Source organism: Eptesicus fuscus, chromosome 13 (genome assembly GCF_027574615.1).
Source record: "Eptesicus fuscus isolate TK198812 chromosome 13, DD_ASM_mEF_20220401, whole genome shotgun sequence".
NCBI classification, from domain to species: Eukaryota; Metazoa; Chordata; class Mammalia; order Chiroptera; family Vespertilionidae; genus Eptesicus; species Eptesicus fuscus.
Window position 1 is genome coordinate 24,144,947 of NC_072485.1, and position 19,459 is coordinate 24,164,405.

Consider the following 19,459-nt stretch of genomic DNA (forward strand, 5'->3'; position numbering starts at 1 on the left):
ACACATTTTAATACATGGATCCTATAAAACGTATCTCTTTTGAAAACTGAATACTAGTTTATAAAAGTGGCTGAATAAATTTTAAGGTAAAGTTGATTTATCTTAAAGAAGGTTTCTCCTTTAAGCAAAAATTTATCTACTGTCTAACATATGGCCATGCATGAATTTAGTGGATTCTTAATAAATACTTATTGATATGATGATAATGTAAAAACAACTGATTTTTACAACAGTTTTAAAGCTATGATTTCTAAATTTTATTTGGGCTACTGTACATTTCTAAGAGGCACTGGAGCTTTCTACTGTGAAGAAAGTAAGCTGAAGTAGCATGCCAGTGGCCATTCTAGACAAGTAAGCCTCCTCTTTTGATGGTCTCAGAAGCAGATTGAGCCTTTGCAGGATCATGAAGCATCATGGTTAGTCACAAAGCTTCAAAATGAGTTAGTAAATCTACCCTCATCATTTTATAGTCATTTTTCTGTTCATAGTATGGTAAAAGTTATTTTGCAAAGAAGAGTGTCCTATTTTAATATCCTTAAATTTAATATATATATTTCTGGGAAACTAGCATCTTAAAAGTAAATATTGTAAAGGAATTTGTCACTGAGTGTATAGATCGTAAGTTTCTTTTATGATTATAAGTTGATGGAAATTTTTTCCCACCCTTTTTCTTATTCTCTTAATAATCCTGTGTAGGTTCATGAAGGATTCCTGGAGAGTAAAGCGCTTGTTTTGAATAGCACCAATTCATCAAATCCATGTGAGAGAAGAAGTATTGACCTAAGGATATATATGCTTTGCTTTCTTCCATTTTTAATTCTCTTGGTCTTCATTCGTGAGCTGAAGAATCTGTTCATGCTCTCATTCCTTGCCAACATTTCCATGGCTGTCAGTCTTGTGATAATTTATCAATACGTTGTTAGGGTAAGTATAACAAGTTTTCACTGTCATGTGTTTCTTAATAAGTAAATTTTTTGTTTACTTTGGAGGTAAAAGTAATGTGTGAAGACCCCTACTTCACATGTGGCACACAGGAGATAATCAGAACACTTTGCTTTCCTTTTAGAGGATACTGCTGATTGCACAAGTGTGTGACCTAGAGGTTTAAAGTACAGGCTTCATAGTTAGATCTGGTATTGAAGCTTGGTAACTGTGTTTCTGGGCTTTATGGTATTGCTTCCAAAGGTAGTAATACTCCCCTGTTAGAGTTGTGCGATTTAGGGTCACACCTTGGTATACTGCCTAAGAACTTGTTAGTATTTTGTTTATTCCTTTAAGATTTGAACCAATCACAAGAGATGGGAGTATAAATATAGTTTTATAATTTTCTTTCACTTCTGAACCTTTTATTTGCTGCTACCACTTCAGTCCACTGACACTGCTGTAACCTCTTTATTGGAACTATGCAGTAACCTCAACTGATTCCAGTGTTCATAATATGGGGATTCTTAACCCACTTTCCTTAAAATAATGTATTCAAGGGATTCTGCAAATTCCTTGAAATTATTTGTAAGACTTAATGAGTTTCTCGATGTATATGTGTGCTTTCTCCTGGGCACCTATACAGCTTTCATCTCTCAGACAGGCCAAGGACTCAAGAAAGGTGGAGACTCTTTGTTCTTTCTTTCCTGGTCCAATCCATCTTGCGTATTGCTGCCAAAGCAGTTATTCTGAAATCTCCAGTAGCATTCATTATAGATTCTCTTATGATGGATGGATGTTTCACCCTCCCCATGCCCCCTGAATTCCAAAACCTGTAGACTCTTTCTTTTAGCATGTACAAATGGAAGGGGACAGGCAGAAATAGCTCAAGACTTCCTGGAGTTCATGATCCTTAGCTGAACAAGGAAGAGTGAGTGGAGCAGAAAAGCAAGTTCCTTAAATAGAAGGAGCAGTGTGAGCATTGAATAACAGTTTAGTGTTATCAGATGATCCAAACACTTTAATACCCTTTTTATTCTGACCCTAGCTTATATTTTTAGTCCTGTATCACCGTTAATCACACAATTCTACCTAAGTTTCAAATGTTCTAGACCTCTCTACTTCCCAAATTACCTGTGTGCTCTCACACTTCAGTTTCTTAGTTCATTCTCTTTCCTTGGCCTTGAATTCCACTTGCAGTCAGATAAGGCAGAGAACACAGTTGGGACTAGGAGAGTAGGGACTAGGAGACTTGGGATTGCTGGAAGAGGTGGCCATTGTGGAGCCAGAGATGTTGAACAAGATGTGCAGTTTGTAAGTTTCAGATAGTGAGAGTCGGAACAAAGCTATGAGTCAGGACCCGGTAATCGCAGCCCGAGTCAAGGCATATGCACAAGTAATAAGCTGCTTATCAGCTGTCAGGCCAGAGACTAACACACTGAAAACGGGGGCCTGGGCTAGGGAGCAGCACAGCGCGATGAGGTGGAAAGTCAGAGTCTGGAGCCAGGGTCTTAGAGACCGAGCCATGAAAATAGAAAGAGGAGGAATTTTGTTGACCATCTGTAGTAGTTGATAACTGATTAAATGGCTCTCAGTCCCTGAGTATGCTTACATGTTTCCTGTTGTGGTAGGAGCCATACCCAGTGTGAACAGCCTGGGACTTGCAGATGGAAACAGGTAATAAGGAGCATTGAGCTCAGATGGAATGTGTGGGCATGAGGAAAACAACTGCTTTGGCAGTGAATTCTAACAGCTTGGCTACATTTAACAGAGGATGCTTAAAGTGCTTATTGAAAGAATTATTCATTTTGGTAATGCATACAGGGTGGGGCAAAAGTAGGTTTACATTTGTTCATATGGGAATAACACAATAATTAATAAATAGTAATACAAGAATAATATCTGTTTTGGGTACTCAAATTGTAAACCTACTTTTACCCCACCCTGTACTTGCTGCTGTGAAGCTGGGAAGTGTGTGATTTTGCTCTTTCATTTAAAATTCTTTAAAGTAAGTACAGATGTAACTTGCCTTATTTTTTTCTTTCTTTCTCCAGAATATGCCAGATCCCCATAACCTTCCAATAGTGGCTGGTTGGAAAAAATACCCACTTTTTTTTGGTACTGCTGTATTTGCTTTTGAAGGCATAGGAGTGGTAAGGATTCAGTCTTTATTATTTTTTACAATCTTAAATCAGCACAATGATTTATATAGTCTAACTGCATTTAAAAAATGTATGTTTTTATTTTTTCTATTTTTATTTCTAGAATATTATTTGCATTTCTTAGACATATAACTTAAACTCTAATTCTCTTCATCTTAATCTGTAACATGAGGATAGATGATTTTTAAAATTTTATTATGGAAAATTTCAAACCTATAGAAAGTTTAGAGAATAACCTAGTTTAAAAAACCATTAACTCATGGCCAGTTTTGTTTTATCTATAGTCCATCTATTCTACCAAGCCTGGGTTATATTCAAATCCCAAACATCATATTGTATAGACTAGATGACTTGAAGTGAATTGAAATGGTTAGTGTTACTCTTTCATAAGAAGAGTCAAATATAAATTCTCCCTTTAGATTTGTGCATATTATGTTTGGTTTGAAAAATAATGTCATTATAAGGGTAATTCCAAAAGTTACAGGCATCCTGAGGATTTTAAGATCTTAAATATTTCCATTCAAGATTCTTCCAGTTTTTTAAAAGCCTGGAATTGTGTAGATTTGTGGAAAATAGAATATTGCTCTCTACTCCGTAGCTTATGTTTCATAGTCTGATGGTTTCTTATGGGAGCAAAACTACTTATAAACACCTGCTAATATGAAACACAGACAAAATAGATGTAAAAGACAATTTTACACCATTTCACTTGGGTTTCTGCTTTCTGAATTCTCCTATAGAGAATTCTCACAAGTTCTTGCAGCTCCACTTATCACTAATTACAGGCAGTCTCATTTAGATTTTCATGTCTGTCTTTACCTACTAAGCTTTCGTTAACTGTTGGATATTTACAGTTAAGTGGTGTTTTTTTTTCCTGACATCTCAAATTCAGCAGCTCCAGATTTTGACACATACTTTCTTACGCTTTACTTTTTCACTTCCCTGTTTCTCTCGTTTTACTTTCAATAGCTGAAGCTTGAAACATTGGAATAATTCTTTTCACTCTGTTACTGGTTTCCTCATTCCAGTCAGCAGTTAAGGCATGTTGATTCTTCTTCCATGTTTCCCCAGATCTATTCAGTGAGACTTTATGTAAAGCACCCACAATGCTGCTGGACACAGAGGGAGGCTTCCTAAATGCTAATTCTTCCCCTTCCCCCTTTCCAGCTTCACCGGCACTATTTTTGATGGTAGCCCCTTGTTTCGGGCCTGAATTATGTCCAGAGCACCCAAATTGTTCCCTGTTCTCTCTTCTGTTAACCAGTTAATATTTCCATATGGATCTGACTTATTCACATGAAAAGTGGAATAATATTAGAGTTACTATCGCACAGGGTTATTGTGAGGATAATGTGAGATGCTACATGCAAAGTCTTTAGAAAAATGTGTGACACACTGTAAGCTCTCAGTAAATAATTACTAGTATTGTTACTTACTGTCTTTTACAGTATGGTCAAATCATATGGCCAAAGTCTCTGAAGATTTGCCTAAAAACTTAACTTGGTAATTAGGCTTTTTTTCTTTTCCTTTACTTTTTTACATAATGAAAATTACTTATTCATCTCACTAAATTAACAGACAGTAGATACAGATGGAAAAATATAGAAGCAATTACAGACGTGTATCCATGGGTTATTATACGTATGTTTTCTAGCACTGTCTGCTGAGAGGCCATATGAGCGGTGATACCCCAGTAGCGATAAGCACACCGAGCACCCAGATCTTGATTTCTAAATACCATTCTCAACAAAAGAACCAAAGTTCCTTGGAGAAATGGCTGATTCTAGGGCTGAAGCAAGGAAATTCAAGATGAGTCTGGAGCATCTTGTAGTGCCAGAAAGTATGGAAGTGCTCAAAAAACAAAAGAATGGAGGCAGGTCAAAGGACACAGAAACCAACCTGATAGAATTTACAATGACCAAAGCTGGAACAATATGAGTAACAAAATAAATGTTTTGTATTCATACTCAAAGTATAAATAAATACATGAATCCATACTATTGTAAATTAAATAAGTACATAATTTAATCAAATAAGGGGGATTTCCAAATAATTTATGTAACTGCTCCCTCTCCAGGAGGTGTAGCTTAATCCCCCCTAGTCCCTGGAGTGTGGGCTGGCTGCCTTGAGTGACTTGCTTCCAAAGAACAGAGTAGGATAAGGGGGGTAAGAAAAGACTTTACAAGCAGAGAAACCTGGCCAGCACCGCCTTAACCAAGTGATCAAAATTAACTTCACCAGTGATAACTCAGGTTGATTACAAGTGTGATGAGAAGGGCACTTCACCCCTATGATAACCTTTTCTAAAACCTAAAATCCCAGTGTAGTCAAACATCAGACCTAAATAGAGGGACATCATACTACGGTACATACCTAGCTGATACTCCTCAGAACTATCAAGATAATGACGAATAGGAAAGACTGAGGAACTCTCCCAGACCAAGGAGGCATGGTGACAGAATGCAGTGGAGTGTCCCTGGCGGGATGGACCCTGGAACGGAAAAAGGACATGTGGAAAATCTAGTGAAATCCAAATACAGTTTGGAGTTTAATAGTAATGCACCAGTGCTGGTTCTCCGTTGTTAACAAATGTACTTTGGTTGTGTAAAATGTTAATAAGGGAAAGTGTTGAAATTATTATTTTTTTTAAACAAACAGGTTTGTCTGCTAAGAGCTAATTTTAAATTTTTTAAAGAGTTTAAAAATCGGTAGTGATAAAATACTTCAATTATAAGTGTTTTAAAGGAAAAAGATTTTCAGATAAACTACAGAAAGATTAATTTGTATATATATGACAAGAAACTAGATTGTTTTAAATGATTTGTATTATTTGCACTCTCTTCTTAGGTCCTTCCACTTGAAAATCAAATGAGAGAATCAAAACGCTTCCCCCAAGCATTGAACATTGGCATGCTAATTGTTACAACTTTGTATGTAACATTAGCTACCTTAGGATATATGTGTTTTCAGGATGAAATCAAAGGCAGCATAACTTTAAATCTTCCTCAAGACGTATGGTAGGTAGCTATGAATATCTTAATCCTAATTTGTATATTATATAGATATAGTTTGCCAATATTTGATGATAAAGGTGAATTCTTGGATTTATAGTTTAAACATGAATTTTTACTGATTTCTTTATAAAAATATTCTAGATTACACAAATAATTTTCAGAGGAGACCATCTTTGATTTTACAGGTCTTTGTGGGATTTTTAAAAAAGATAAAACATTGTAGGTTGTTCCAAATTGAGTAAAGTATAAGAGTAAAACATGAATTCTTTTAATATAGACACTTTAATAAAAAGTTTAACACTTATCCTTACTGCCAAAATATTCAAAACTCCAGTTCCTGATAAAATAATATAACCTGGCCCTAGCTGGTTTGGCTCAGTGGATAGAGCGTTGGCCTGCGGGCTGAAGGGTCCCAGGCTCAATTCCAGTCAAGGGCACATGCCCGGGTTTTGGGTTCGATCCCCAGTAGGGGACGTGCAAGAGGCAGCCGATCAATGTTTGTCTCTCATTATTGATGTTTCTCTCTCTCTCTCCCCTCTCCCTTCTTCTCTGAAATAAAAAAAAAATAAAAAAATAATGACAAAAACTAAAGATACGTATGCTTTAAAAAAATAATATAACCTGTCACTTAGGTACCCCACTATTTTACTGATCAGCTTAATATTGTATATACTCCAAATCCTTTCAGAACACAGAGTACATTATAAATAAATAATATGGTGTCTTAGTATTCTCTTTAATATTAGAACTATATTCTACTAAATAAAGCAGTATGTAGTTTTTTCATTCTGAGATTGGTTTTTGGAGATTGAAAAGAAATATTGGCAAGGATTACCATGCATACTTGCTCCCTTATTTATAAAATGGAATATAACCACTTAGTTTTGATAAATGCAGAGAATACATGCTAAATTGATTTAATTAATGTCACACTGCTTCTTTAGCTGCTTGAAACCTTAAATGTTAAATATCTTCTGACTGGCTTCCTGATGAAAGGTTGTCTGCCATTCAGTAATCATTTGAATCCTGGGCCTTTAGTAGAGTCAGAACTAGTGTCAGAATAAATCTATGTAAGAAACCATTCATGATAGAGGGAGGGTACCCAGAGTAGTTTCCAGGTTGCACAAGGGGCACACATGTAGTGGGTGTATCTTTTCTGTTAATTCTACCTTTACTTTACCTGTAACGTATTTAATAAATTTCATTATTAAAGTATGAACAAATGCATATCTTCTATAAAAAAGGTATATAGTTGTTTAGCATTATTTCATTAACTATGTTATAGTTTATTATATAATTTTGTTTCCTTCAAATGTGTTCTTTTTTTCTTTTTTGTTAATAGTTTAACATGAACTAGAATTTTAATACAGTTTAATATAAGAGAATTAAGGCTAAAAATTATGGTAGTATAGTCTTTTCAAATACTATAAACAAGCATGTCAAACTTGCGGCCCGTAGGCCACATGCCTTGTTTATTTGGCTTGTGTTAGCCTTTGAGTTTGACATGCGTGCTATACAATATCTAGAAAATAGAATGGCATTTTCCCCCACATAGAATATTTGGACTAGATCTTTAAAATAATTTTATAAATAAATAAGGTAAGTTTAAAAAATGTTTTTATTGCTTTCAGAGAGAGGGAGGAGGAGAGAGAGAGAAACATCAATTGTGAGAGAGAATCACTGATTAACTATCTCCTGCATGCCCCCTACTGGGGATCAAGCCTGCGACCTGGGCATATGCCCTGACCAGGAATGGAACTGTAACCTACTGGCTCATAGGTCAACACTCAACCACTGAGCCACACTGGTGGGGCTAGGCAAGTAATTTTCATGTCAAATGTAAAACAAGCGGAACAATTATTTCCTACTTTTAGTCAGAGAAGTATTTAAAGAAAATTTTAAGGGAGAAGGGACTGAAGTGGGAGTGTGCATGCTCATCAAGTTAAGGTGTTCCTGTCCTCAGGGAGTTTACAACATGGTGAAGGAACAGTGAGCAGGAATAAGTAGGGAATGCTTTTGGTATTCGCAGTTTACTCTGGACAGGGGGGATACTGTCCCTGCAGTAGCTCTAGTTGATCCTTCTCTTTTTCTGCATCCCCTTCTCACTCTCACCTTATCCCCAACTGCTGTGGCTTTCTAGTAAGAATGGAACTAATTGCAAGTTTCATTAAAAAGGGACTGTTAGATCGTAGTTCCTATAGTCAAGAGAGCCTAGCTAGATACCTGCTTTTCATTTAGAGGAATGCCTAGGGCAAGTATTGTAAGGCACAAAATCTGGGAAAAACAGGAAAGGAAGTCAAGATAAATATTCTCCTTCAGAGAACTGTTGAGTAATTTCTTTGCATTGTGGAGATAATGGCTTTTGTGGCCTGTAGTTAACTTCTTTTTTTTTTTTAATCCTCACCTGAGGATATTTTTCTGTTGATTTTTAGAGAGAGTGGAAGAGAAACATTAATTGGTTGCCTCCTGCACGTGTCTGAACCAGGGAGGAGCCTGCAACTGAGGTATGTGCCCTTGACCAGAATTGAACCCTGGACCCTTCGGTCCACAGGCCAACGCTCTATCAACTGAGCCAAACCAGCTAGGGCAAGTAGTTACTTCTTTATGGTCTCTGCAGCTGGGGCAGTTAAAATAATAGCCACTGGAGAGGAGATGCTTGTCTTTTAACAGTGATAGCCTCTGTAAAATACGTTTGAACTAGAATAGTCAGGGATTATACCTAAGATTCCTTTCTTGACTTACTGTGTATGTCTCTTGGTCTCTTCTCTCCCTGTGCTTCAGGCCATGGGCCTTGGAAGGTAGAGAATGTGCAGTGTACTCAGTTGGCTGAGTAGAAAGCCCAGCCACAAGAGCCTAGGGAACCAATAGCTGCTAGCTGTGTGAGATGGAATTAGAAAGCTCCTCAGGATAAAGCAAGTGTGGATTAGAGAGGCTCTAACTTATTACACCCTCACTCTTGCTAAGGTGTCTTCTTTTCAAACTAGTTATGAGTAATATTGTTCAATGCATCGCATTTAGCTTTTATTTTTTTTTATTTTTTATTTTATTTTTATTTTTCCCCCACTTTTTAAATTTAGGTATTATATGTGTACATATCTTACCATTGTCCCCCCCCCACCCCACTCCCATACATGCCCTCACCCCCCAGAGTTTTGTGTCCATTGGTTATGCTTATATGCATGCATACAAGTCCTTCGTTTGATCTCTTATCTCCCCCACCTCTCCCTAACCTTCCCCCTGTAATTTGACAGTCTGTTTGATGCTTCACTGTCTCTGTATCTATATTTTTGTTCATCAGTTTATAATGTTCTTTATTATCCATAAATGAGTGAGATCATGTGGTATTTTTCTTTCATTGAGTGGCTTATTTCACTTAGCATAATGTTCTCCAATTCCATCCAGGTTGCTGCAAATGATGAGAATTCCTTCTTTTTTATGGCAGCATAGTATTCCATTGTGTAGATGTACCACAGTTTTCTGATCCAGTCATCTGCTGACGGGCACCTAGGTTGTTTCCAAATCTTAGCTATTGTAAATTGTGCTGCTATGAACATAGGGGTGCATATATCCTTTCTGATGGGTGTTTCTAGTTTCTTCGGATATATTCCCAGGAGTGGGATTACTGGGTCAAATGGGAGTTCCATTTTCAGTGTTTTGAGGAAACTCCATACTGTTCTCCACAGTGGCTGCACCAGTCTGCATTCCCACGAGCAGTGCACGAGGGTTCCTTTTTCTCTGCATCCTTGCCAACACTTGTCGTTTGTTGATGATAGCCATTCTGACAGGTGTGAGATGGTACCGCATTGTTGTTTTGATTTGCATCTCTCGGATAATTAGTGACTTTGAGCATGTTTTCATGTGTCTCTTGGCCTTCCTTCTGTCTTCTTTTGAAAAGATTCTATTTAGGTCCGTTGCCCATTTTTTTTATTGGATTATTTATCTTCCTTTTATTAAGTTCCATAAGCTGCCTGTAGATGTTGGAGATTAAACCTTTATCAGTGATAGCATTTGCAAATATGTTCTCCCATAGAGTGGGCTTTCTTGTTGTTTTGTTGATGGTTTCTTTTGCTGTAAAAAAGCTTTTTATTTTGATGTAGTCCCATTGCATTTAGCTTTTAGAGTAAAGAGTATTTTAATGATGACAATGAAGTAAATCCACAATTTTGAGCTAGAACATCACATAGTGGGGCAGGAACCCTGCCTCTTTCACGTTTATAATGCATCTCCACAATCTAGCGCATTGCTCAGCACTTAGGAGGCACTCAGTAAAGTTTGTTAAGTAGTATCCCTGTTACTTGATAGTATAACCAAGGCACCACCACTAAAGTAACCCAAGTAGCAGAGGAGAACAAGCAAGCATCCCCTTGGGAGTTTTTGGAGCAGTGCCCCAAATAACCTGCCTCAGGCATAGCATCTGTTCATGCTGTTTGAAAAAATACACCTTTCACATTCTAGTTCAAAATCTCTAAGTTGCTTTTTATATAAAAATAATTCCTCCTCAAAAGAACCTTTGAGTAAAGCTGATGCTTCAGAGCCATGCTCCATATTTAGCCTAGAGATGTGAGAACCCCTGGGTGGGAGGTGAAATTACAGGCAGAGGGCAGTTGCAAGCAGAACAACCCAGAGGGAATGATGACCCTCTTGATACTGGATTTCAAAAATGGATACAGATGAAGTCACGATAATAACAGTAACAGACTATAAAAGGATGTTTCTTTTCATCTGGATTGATTTGAAGTGTTCACTATATAGATTCTGTTCTTTCACACAAATGGTCCCAGGTTTTCACGTTACAATGTATTATTTCAACTTAAATCTCCTTTCCAACAAGGAGACTCTGATGTAGGAGAAGTCTGCATGAGATTAGTCTGAAGAAAAAATGGGGATGTCGAGTTAGGCAGATTAACAGCAGAGACTTTAAAAGCACAGTATTGCCTTTTGAGTTTGTGTTTGAAAGTCAGTGTCATGTCCTTATAAAGTATTCTCTTTAATATTAGAACCACATTCTGCTAGATGAAGCAGTATACAGGACTTTTCCTTCTTTCAGATACTACTTTTTGGAGTGTTTAGATTTCATATTCTCCAACTCCTCTAGCAGTAAATTATGGAATTTAAATGAGACGCAGATTTCTAGTTTATGTCATTAAGGGGAGGTGTGGAGACCATGGTAATCATTGAGTATGGATGATGTAATAAGTTCTCCAAAGGACTTAAAATAGCAAATAGTGTTTATTTGGGTTCTGTATTAGTGTGTCCTCTTGAGTGATGGTGTGTACATCATAGGAACAAACATCTTTTTGTTGTTAGTTTCAGTTCAGTTTTTGTCTTGCTTTCTTTTTGTCAGTCTGAAACACAAGGTCTGTTCTATCATAGTTACTGTGCCTGCTTATTTGGCTTCAGTTAGTGGCTTTTTTGAACTGCAACCCATAGTGAGAAAGGAAAATATGGTTTATAGAAAAATGCTTATAGGAATAAGTATATATGTATCTGTATGTGTATGTGTTTTTGTGGTGCATACCTTCCACACACATAAAAATTGAAGTAAACCATTAGTTATTCTACATACAGTGTTCCCTGATATTCTCAGTTCCTGTCTGTACATTAGGAATCCATTCAGTTGATAGCATAACTCACTAAAAAAAGTCATGATTAGAATTTGAAAAATACTGGCCTAGAATAAATTCACATTTTCTCATTAAATCAGCACACATAGCAGCTCTACTAAGAAATATTAAGGGTATTTGGTTTTCATACAAACACTGAAAAACAGTAAGGTGCTGGTGTTTCACATGTGGTACCTTGGTGAAGCATGTACTGGATAGGAAAATTCAGTCCAAAAATAGGGAAGTGATGAGGCAGGCATTTTAATTTATTAAGATAATAAAATTAAACTGTTACTTCATTTCCCCCCAAAAAACAGAACAAACCCAAAATCTAAGGCCCATGTTTATAGCATACAGGAGCCAGAAGCCTGAATATTCTGGTAAATAAAGATGATGGGTAGTAGCAGTTAATCAAGTTAGGTCTTAACTAGAGGCCCGGTGCATGAAATTCATGCACCGGGGAGGGGGCCCCTCAATCCAGCCTGCACCCTCTCGCAATTCAGGGGATGTCCGACTGCTGGTTTAGGCCCGATCCCTGCAGTTGGACATCCAGCAGTCAGACATCCCTCTCCTAACCATTCGCCTGCCTGCCTGTTTGCCTGCTCGCCCCTAACCGCTAGCCGGCCTGCCTGCTCAGTGCATGTCATAGCAACTGGTCGTTTCAGTCATTCCATTGTAACGGTTGCTTAGGCTTTTATATATATAGATTGATCCAGGCAATCAAGGGGTTGAACTCTGAGGAGTTTATTACCTAACATAAAAATTTTTAGGCAAGCATGGACTCAGCAAGAGACACAATAAATAAATAGAGAAATAAATTTAAGGAAACTGGAAAAAGATTCATATATTCTGGACTATTCCTTCTGTTCTCTCCTTCACAAATTCTTAATAATCTTCTTCCAATATTAAGGTTGCCTGTAACTAAGAACCCTGGCCCAAACTGCCTCTGCCTTTCCTCATTGGAATGATTATTATTAACTACTAGAGGCCCAGGGCATGAATTCGTGCACCAGTGTGGTCCCCCGGCCTGGTCTGCGGGATTGGGCCAAAACCGGCTCTCCTACATCCCCTGAGGGTCCTGAATTGTGAGAGGGTGCAGGCCAGGCCAAGGGACCCCACCAGTGCATGATGGGGCTGGGGAAGGATGTGGAGGTTGGCTAGCTGGGGCGGGACCATGGGAGGCTCCAGGGCATATCGGCCTGTCTTGGTCTCACTCAGTTGCAATCGGCAGGACCCCAGCAGCAAGCTAACCTACCGGTTAGAGTGTCTGCCCCCTGGTGGTCAGTGCACGTCATAGTGACTGGTCGACTGTCTGCCACCTGGTGGTCAGTGCACATCATAGCGACTGATCAGCTGGTCGACTGTCTGCCCCCTGGTGGTCAGTGCACGTCATAGCGAGCGGTTGAGCACCTTAGCATATCATTAGCATATTACGCTTTGATTGGTTGAATGGACTGGACGACCAGACACTTAGCGTATTAGGCTTTTATTATATAGGATATTAAATTCAAAATAAAGGGTATCTACCAAATTCATTTATCTAGCACAGTGGTTGGCAAACTCATTAGTCAACAGAGCCAAATATCAACAGTACAACGATTGAAATTTCTTTTGAGAGCCAAATTTTTTAAACTTAAACTTCTTCTAACGCCACTTCTTCAAAATAGACTCGCCCAGGCAGGGGTATTTTGTGGAAGAGCCACACTCAAGGGGCCAAAGAGCTGCATGTGGCTCACTAGCTGCAGTTTGCCGACCACGGATCTAGCAGATACAGGCATTGGCAAAAGTAGGCTTATAGTTGTGAGTACATGAAACAGTGTATTTTTGTATTATTTATGATTGTATAATTATTATATTAACTGTAAGCCTACTTTTGCCTACTACTCCTATATTTATTGTATGCCTTTTGTGTACTGGGTACTGTTACAGGCACTAGAGACACAGTGGTGAACAGATAAAAATCTCTTCCTCATAATGCTACATTCTAGTGAACATGCTACAAAATATTAGTGGTTCAAAGCATTCAATCTAGTGATGAATACTAGATAACCCTAGTTGTCTTATTTTTTAGCTGAGAATGAAATGAGGTTCTTGATAAGGATTGAAGCTAGTCCTCATAAAGGCTTCTTTTCTGCTTAACAGAGCTACTGGTAAACCCAAGATTCTTAATCTGTGTATCATGAAGGGTCTAAGAGGGACAGTGAGTTATCAGGCTCTTTTCAGGGGTAGCTCCTGTATGCAGCCTTGAGAGAAAAAAATCAGTCAACAACTTATTTCCTAGGGTTAGCTTTAAAATTTTTTAAAAATATATTCATACCTGTGAATTAAGACTAAGTATTGATTTTTTTAACCAATGTGGGGAAAGAATAGAAGCATTGCCAGTTTTGAAATCTTGTGTTTTCAAAACTAATGCTTTTACTGGACAATATTTAGTTGTTCCCCCACCCCCAAATCTGATTTCATATATTTACTGAAAAACAATTATTTAAAAAATAGATTTCTGCTCTTTACTTGATATGAAGTCTTTTTGCTGCCAGCATAACAGATTTTGTTTTCAAGCAAGAATCATTTTATTTTTAAAAATATTTTTTATTGATTTTCAGAGAGTGAAGAAAGGAGAGGGAGAGGGAAAGAGAGAAACATCAGTGTGAGCAACCTTTCGTTGCACAGGACGATGCCCAACCAACTGACCCACACTGGCCAAGGCCATTTTATTTTTTGAAGTATTTTATTTGTGATATTGAATGGATATAGTTTCTAAAAATTACCTGTTCATACCCATTTTTTATTAATATTAATTTCATATTTAATAAGTATCATTAAGTGCATTGGGGGTATAGAGAATAAAACGTAGTCTCTAACTTTCAAGAACTTTTAATGTACACTACACATTACTTACAAGTTGTTTAATGTTCTTATATGTCCTCAAATTCCTGATTTCAAGAACATTTTTTATCCTTTGTAGAGATGGTTTAATGGGTATATTCTCATACGGACCCTTACCATAGATGCTCACTTAACACCAAAATGAAAACAAAATTTGAATAGAGAAAAATAGTTAAGAGTGATTGAAAATATAGATGTCAAACATAAAAATTAGTGGGTTCTTGAAACAGAAAACAAGTAGAAGTGGAACAATTGATTCTAAAAGACTGAAGTGTTTTTCTTAAACACTCTTATTTCTATGTTACTGTTCTTTGGTTGATGATGTGCTAGTACACCTACTTTCAAAAGAGCCAAACCATTTTATTTTCCCATTTTTATTCTGTACAACACCAAAATTATAGTAGTTGCATATAATTAATATTATTAAATGGTATTCATAATAACCAGATTCTTAGCCTGTACAACTTATTATATATCAGTAGAAAAGTAATTATACTTATATGCATAATGATGTATTGTAAAATAATCGTTAACCATATTTTAAAAATATCTAAGTTAAAAGATAATTAGAAAAAAAGGAGTGTTCTGATAAACTAATAAGAACATTCAATTTTCACCATTACATTTCAGAGCATATGAAGCAGGCATCTTTCGTTTATTTTATTTCACTAATTTGACCATTTTGTATGTAAACTTTAAGCCTCAAGCTGAGAAATATATCCTGAGGTCATTTTAAAGTTAAGGATTTATTGTTACCAGCCTTAAGGAGTTCCTTCTTTCCTTAACTATGCTGTTTGCAGTGTTTTCACATCTATTTCTGCTCAGCTTTTTTCCCTTCCTCTTAATGAATACGTTTTAGGGGGAGACTTAGTGAAGTCTTTCTTGCTTGGCCACAGTTGAGAGAACTATTTATAATCTTGACTGCTCTGAGTGTTAGACATCAGAAATAAGCTGAAAGCCTAATTAATGTTGAGGCTTTCTTCACCAACAGTGGAATATTTTATATTCCTTTAAAATGAATGCTTTTTCCTAAGAAAGAAATATAGGACTCTTTCCCATGCATAGGCCTCCTAGGGGGGAAAGTGGAAGTCTTAAGTGGAAGATTGTGGTGTTAGTGACATTTCTGCTGAAAGAGGACAAACGTCAGTTACTACCCCCAGTGCTGTCCCTCATTCGATCCAGTCTCCTCTCTACTTTCTTTCTTAAAAATAAGAGCAATTGGGTTTTTCTTTTGATTGTTATAAAATATCCAGAATTTTAAAAAAATACAACACATAATTTTATTACTTATAACCCAAGGGAGTAGGTTCTACAGTGATCCTCTAAGTCCTACGATTCTATGTATTCTTTATCATTATCAACATTTAAAATAATCTCTGCCCGATAAAATGAATTTTTCCAATTAAGACATGCATGCTGAGTTTTGACAGGAGGCTATCTACAATATAGAAATCTAAAGATGTTGATAAAACTAAACATTGCTGTGCTCTTTTGAAGCACTGGGCATAAAAACATGTTTACTTGGATAAAACAATAACCCAACTCAAGTTTATTTCCCTTATTAATGCAACTTTAAAATAGGTAAAACTCCTATATAATCTGGAGAAGTTTGCAAGTTGAAACCATTTAGATGGCCTCTTTTATGACTTAAGAATGATAACATTTCTGCAACCAATGACATACCTACCAAAATTTTCAAGCGAGGAGAACTCAGAGTTCAATCTGAAGTTTTTCCTCTATATATAAATGTCTGAGATATCAAAGACATACAATATGGTCAATTTTTTAAAAGAAAGTTGTAAAAACATTAGCTCTTCCTGGGGCTCAGCCTAACCTTCAGAGCCATGGCTTAGCCCCGTGGTCGGCAAACTGCGGCTGGCGAGCCACATGCGGCTCTTTGGCCCCTTGAGTGTGGCTCTTCCACAAAATACCCCTGCCTGGGCGAGTCTATTTTGAAGAAGTGGCGTTAGAAGTTTAAGTTTAAAAAATTTGGCTCTCAAAAGAAATTTCAATCGTTGTACTGTTGATATTTGGCTCTGTTGACTAATGAGTTTGCCGACCACTGGCAGTATTTCACAGATCTTCACGTGCCACTGTTTCGTAGGCTTGTCAGAATGAATTGTCCACCTATTGTCTAGAAATTGAGAGATCAGCTGGCCTTTTTTTTTTTTTTTTTTTTAATCCTCACCCTAGGATATATTTTCTTACTTATTTTAGAGGGACGGAGAGAGAAAGAGAGAGATCTATTTGAGAGAGAAACATTCATTAGTTGCCTCCCATATGCACTCCAACTGGGAATCTAACCCACATCCTTTCGAGGAATGGGACAATACTTCAACTAACTGAGCTACATCAGCCAGTCAGTGGACCTTTTTTTTTTTTCATAATAAGCAAGCATTTAATTAGTAATATACTGGCTTTAGTTTGTGTTGGATTTCTTGTCTATCTTAACATTAAAAATAAAAGAAAGAAAGCTAGATTCATACTAAGATAACAATGTGAATGAACCTCAAAGGCATTTTGCTAAGTGAAATAAGCTAGACAGAGAAAGACAAATACTGCATGGCATTACTTATATGTGAAGTCTAAAAAAAATGTCCAATTCATATGAGAGTGGATTGGTTCCCAGGGGCTGGTGGAAAGAAGAAAGCTCAGTAAAACCTTTAGTTTTAAGATGAATAAGGTCTGAGGATTTACTGTATAACATAGTGACAATAGTTGATAATACTGAATTGTGTGATTGAAATTTGCCAAGAGAGTAGAACCAAAGTGTTATAAATAAATAAAGTAAATATGTGAGGTGATGGGTCTGTTAATTAACTTGCTTGTGGGTATCTTTTCACTATGTATATGCATCTCAAATTACCACGTTGCAAACTTTAAATATATTACAGTTTTATTTTTTAGGCTGTACCTCAATAAAGCTGGGGAAAAAAAGAATGACTAAATTTTGAATTTTTTTTTTTACCAGGTTATATCAGTCAGTGAAAATTCTATATTCCTTCGGCATCTTTGTGACATATTCCATTCAGTTCTACGTTCCAGCAGAGATCATTATCCCTGTGATCACATCCAAATTTCAGACTAAGTGGAAGCAAATCTGTGAATTTGTGATAAGATCCATCTTGGTTAGTATTACTTGTAAGTATCACTACATATTTATATCATAACAATTTTTCATTGTTGAATTTCATATACTGAAGCAACTTCAAGTATATTTTCAAATATTTTTGAACAATTTTATTCACCTAGCTGGGATACTTGTTGGTTTAAAATTTTATCATCTATATATACCGTATTTTCCGGCGTATAAGATGACTTTTTAACCCAGGAAAATCTTCTCAAAAGTTGGGGGTCATCTTATACGCCGGGTGTCATCTTATAGGGCAGGTATATCCCAAACTCTATATTTTAACTGGAAAAGTTGGGGGTCGTTTTATACGCCCAGTCATCTTATACACCAGAAAATACGGTATATATAAAAATAGAGAAATATGCTAATTAACCAGGACGCTGTAATGGATCGACCGGACAGGAGGAGGTTGCGTGCGCAGTGTTGGAGGCAGGGCCTGATCAGCAGCGGCTGTGGCTGCTTAGGGGCCTGAGAGCGAGGCAGGACCAGACAGGCAGCGGCTGCTGTGGGGCCTGGGGAGCGAGGCAGGGCCGGATTGGCGACTCAAGGGTGGGCAGCGCCGCACGATTTCGAATCGTGCACTGGGCTCCTAGTTCTACTATGTAAGAAAAACACAACCAGATACTATCATACTTAGAAGAACTAGTCAAAGTATTATTTTGAAAATGACATCAGTGATGATTAAAATATAAGTACCGCATTTTCCGGCGTATAAGACGACCCCCAACTTTTCCAGTTAAAATATAGTTTGGGATATACCCGCCCTATAAGATGACACCTGGTGTATAAGACGACCCCCGACTTTTGAGAAGATTTTCCTGGGTTAAAAAGTCGTCTTATACACCGGAAAATACGGTATATTTAAATCAAATGCATAAGGGATCCCTTATATTGTTGATATACATTTTACTATGGTTCTAGTTTTCCTTAGGTTTTTTTCCTGCTAACTTTTATATATTGAACAGTTAAACTCTCCATGACTATTTATGGGAATCAGCTTTGTTTTGATCTTTAATAATTTCAGTGGGTTATTTTACTTATTATTTGAGTGTACATAATGTGTTATCAAGATTTTGCATTGGAAAATGCTTTTACAAATATTCATAAGGGAGACTTATGACAGGGAGTTTGGTATAGTGGAGCGTGTGAGTTGTGGAGTCACACTAACCTGATGGTTCAAACTCAGGCCTACCACTTCCTTGCTGGTGTCTTTAGGAAAGTTGCAGACCACCTTTGAGCTCCCCTTTCCTCAACTGGGGCATTTTTGTAGAGTTTAAAAATATTAACAAAATAGCTAGAAGTTATTGTTGTCACTCTTATTATAACTACAAATAGAAGGATAACTAACACAACTAATTAATGGGATTGCCTAGAATGATACCAAGGACCAGGCTACTCGTGTTCTGGGGGAACAAGCAGCTTTGGAAATTCTGTGGGAGATATTGGAAACCATGTTGGCCATTCAAGGTTAGAGGCTGATAGAGCTTAAAATTTTGGGCAACTCTGTAAATTGCATTGAGCAGTTTGGGGTGGAGCTTATGCCTAGATGTAAAGAATTGGATGTATTACATCAGTGATGGCGAACCTATGACACGCGTGTCAGCACTGACACGCGTAGCCATTTCTGAAGACACGCAGCCGCTGAGGCGGCCGCATGCCGAGGATGAAACATTTGCTGCTCCTGAGGATGAAACATTTGCGAAATAATGTTTTTTCCTCAAAGTGACACACTACCCGAGT

General features: G+C 37.2%; 1 protein-coding gene across 5 annotated transcripts in view; it reads left to right on the plus strand.

The window, feature by feature from the left end:
- Positions 1-19,459, plus strand: part of SLC36A4 (solute carrier family 36 member 4) — a 73,729-nt gene that overhangs the window by 19,297 nt on the left and 34,973 nt on the right. For all 5 annotated transcript variants that reach the window (XM_054724704.1, XM_054724702.1, XM_054724703.1 and 2 more), the window contains 4 exons: positions 697-924; positions 2,976-3,074; positions 5,931-6,100; positions 17,558-17,727. In XM_054724704.1, coding sequence (XP_054580679.1) covers positions 697-924; positions 2,976-3,074; positions 5,931-6,100; positions 17,558-17,727 — 667 coding nt within the window. The remainder of the gene's footprint in view (positions 1-696; positions 925-2,975; positions 3,075-5,930; positions 6,101-17,557; positions 17,728-19,459) is intronic.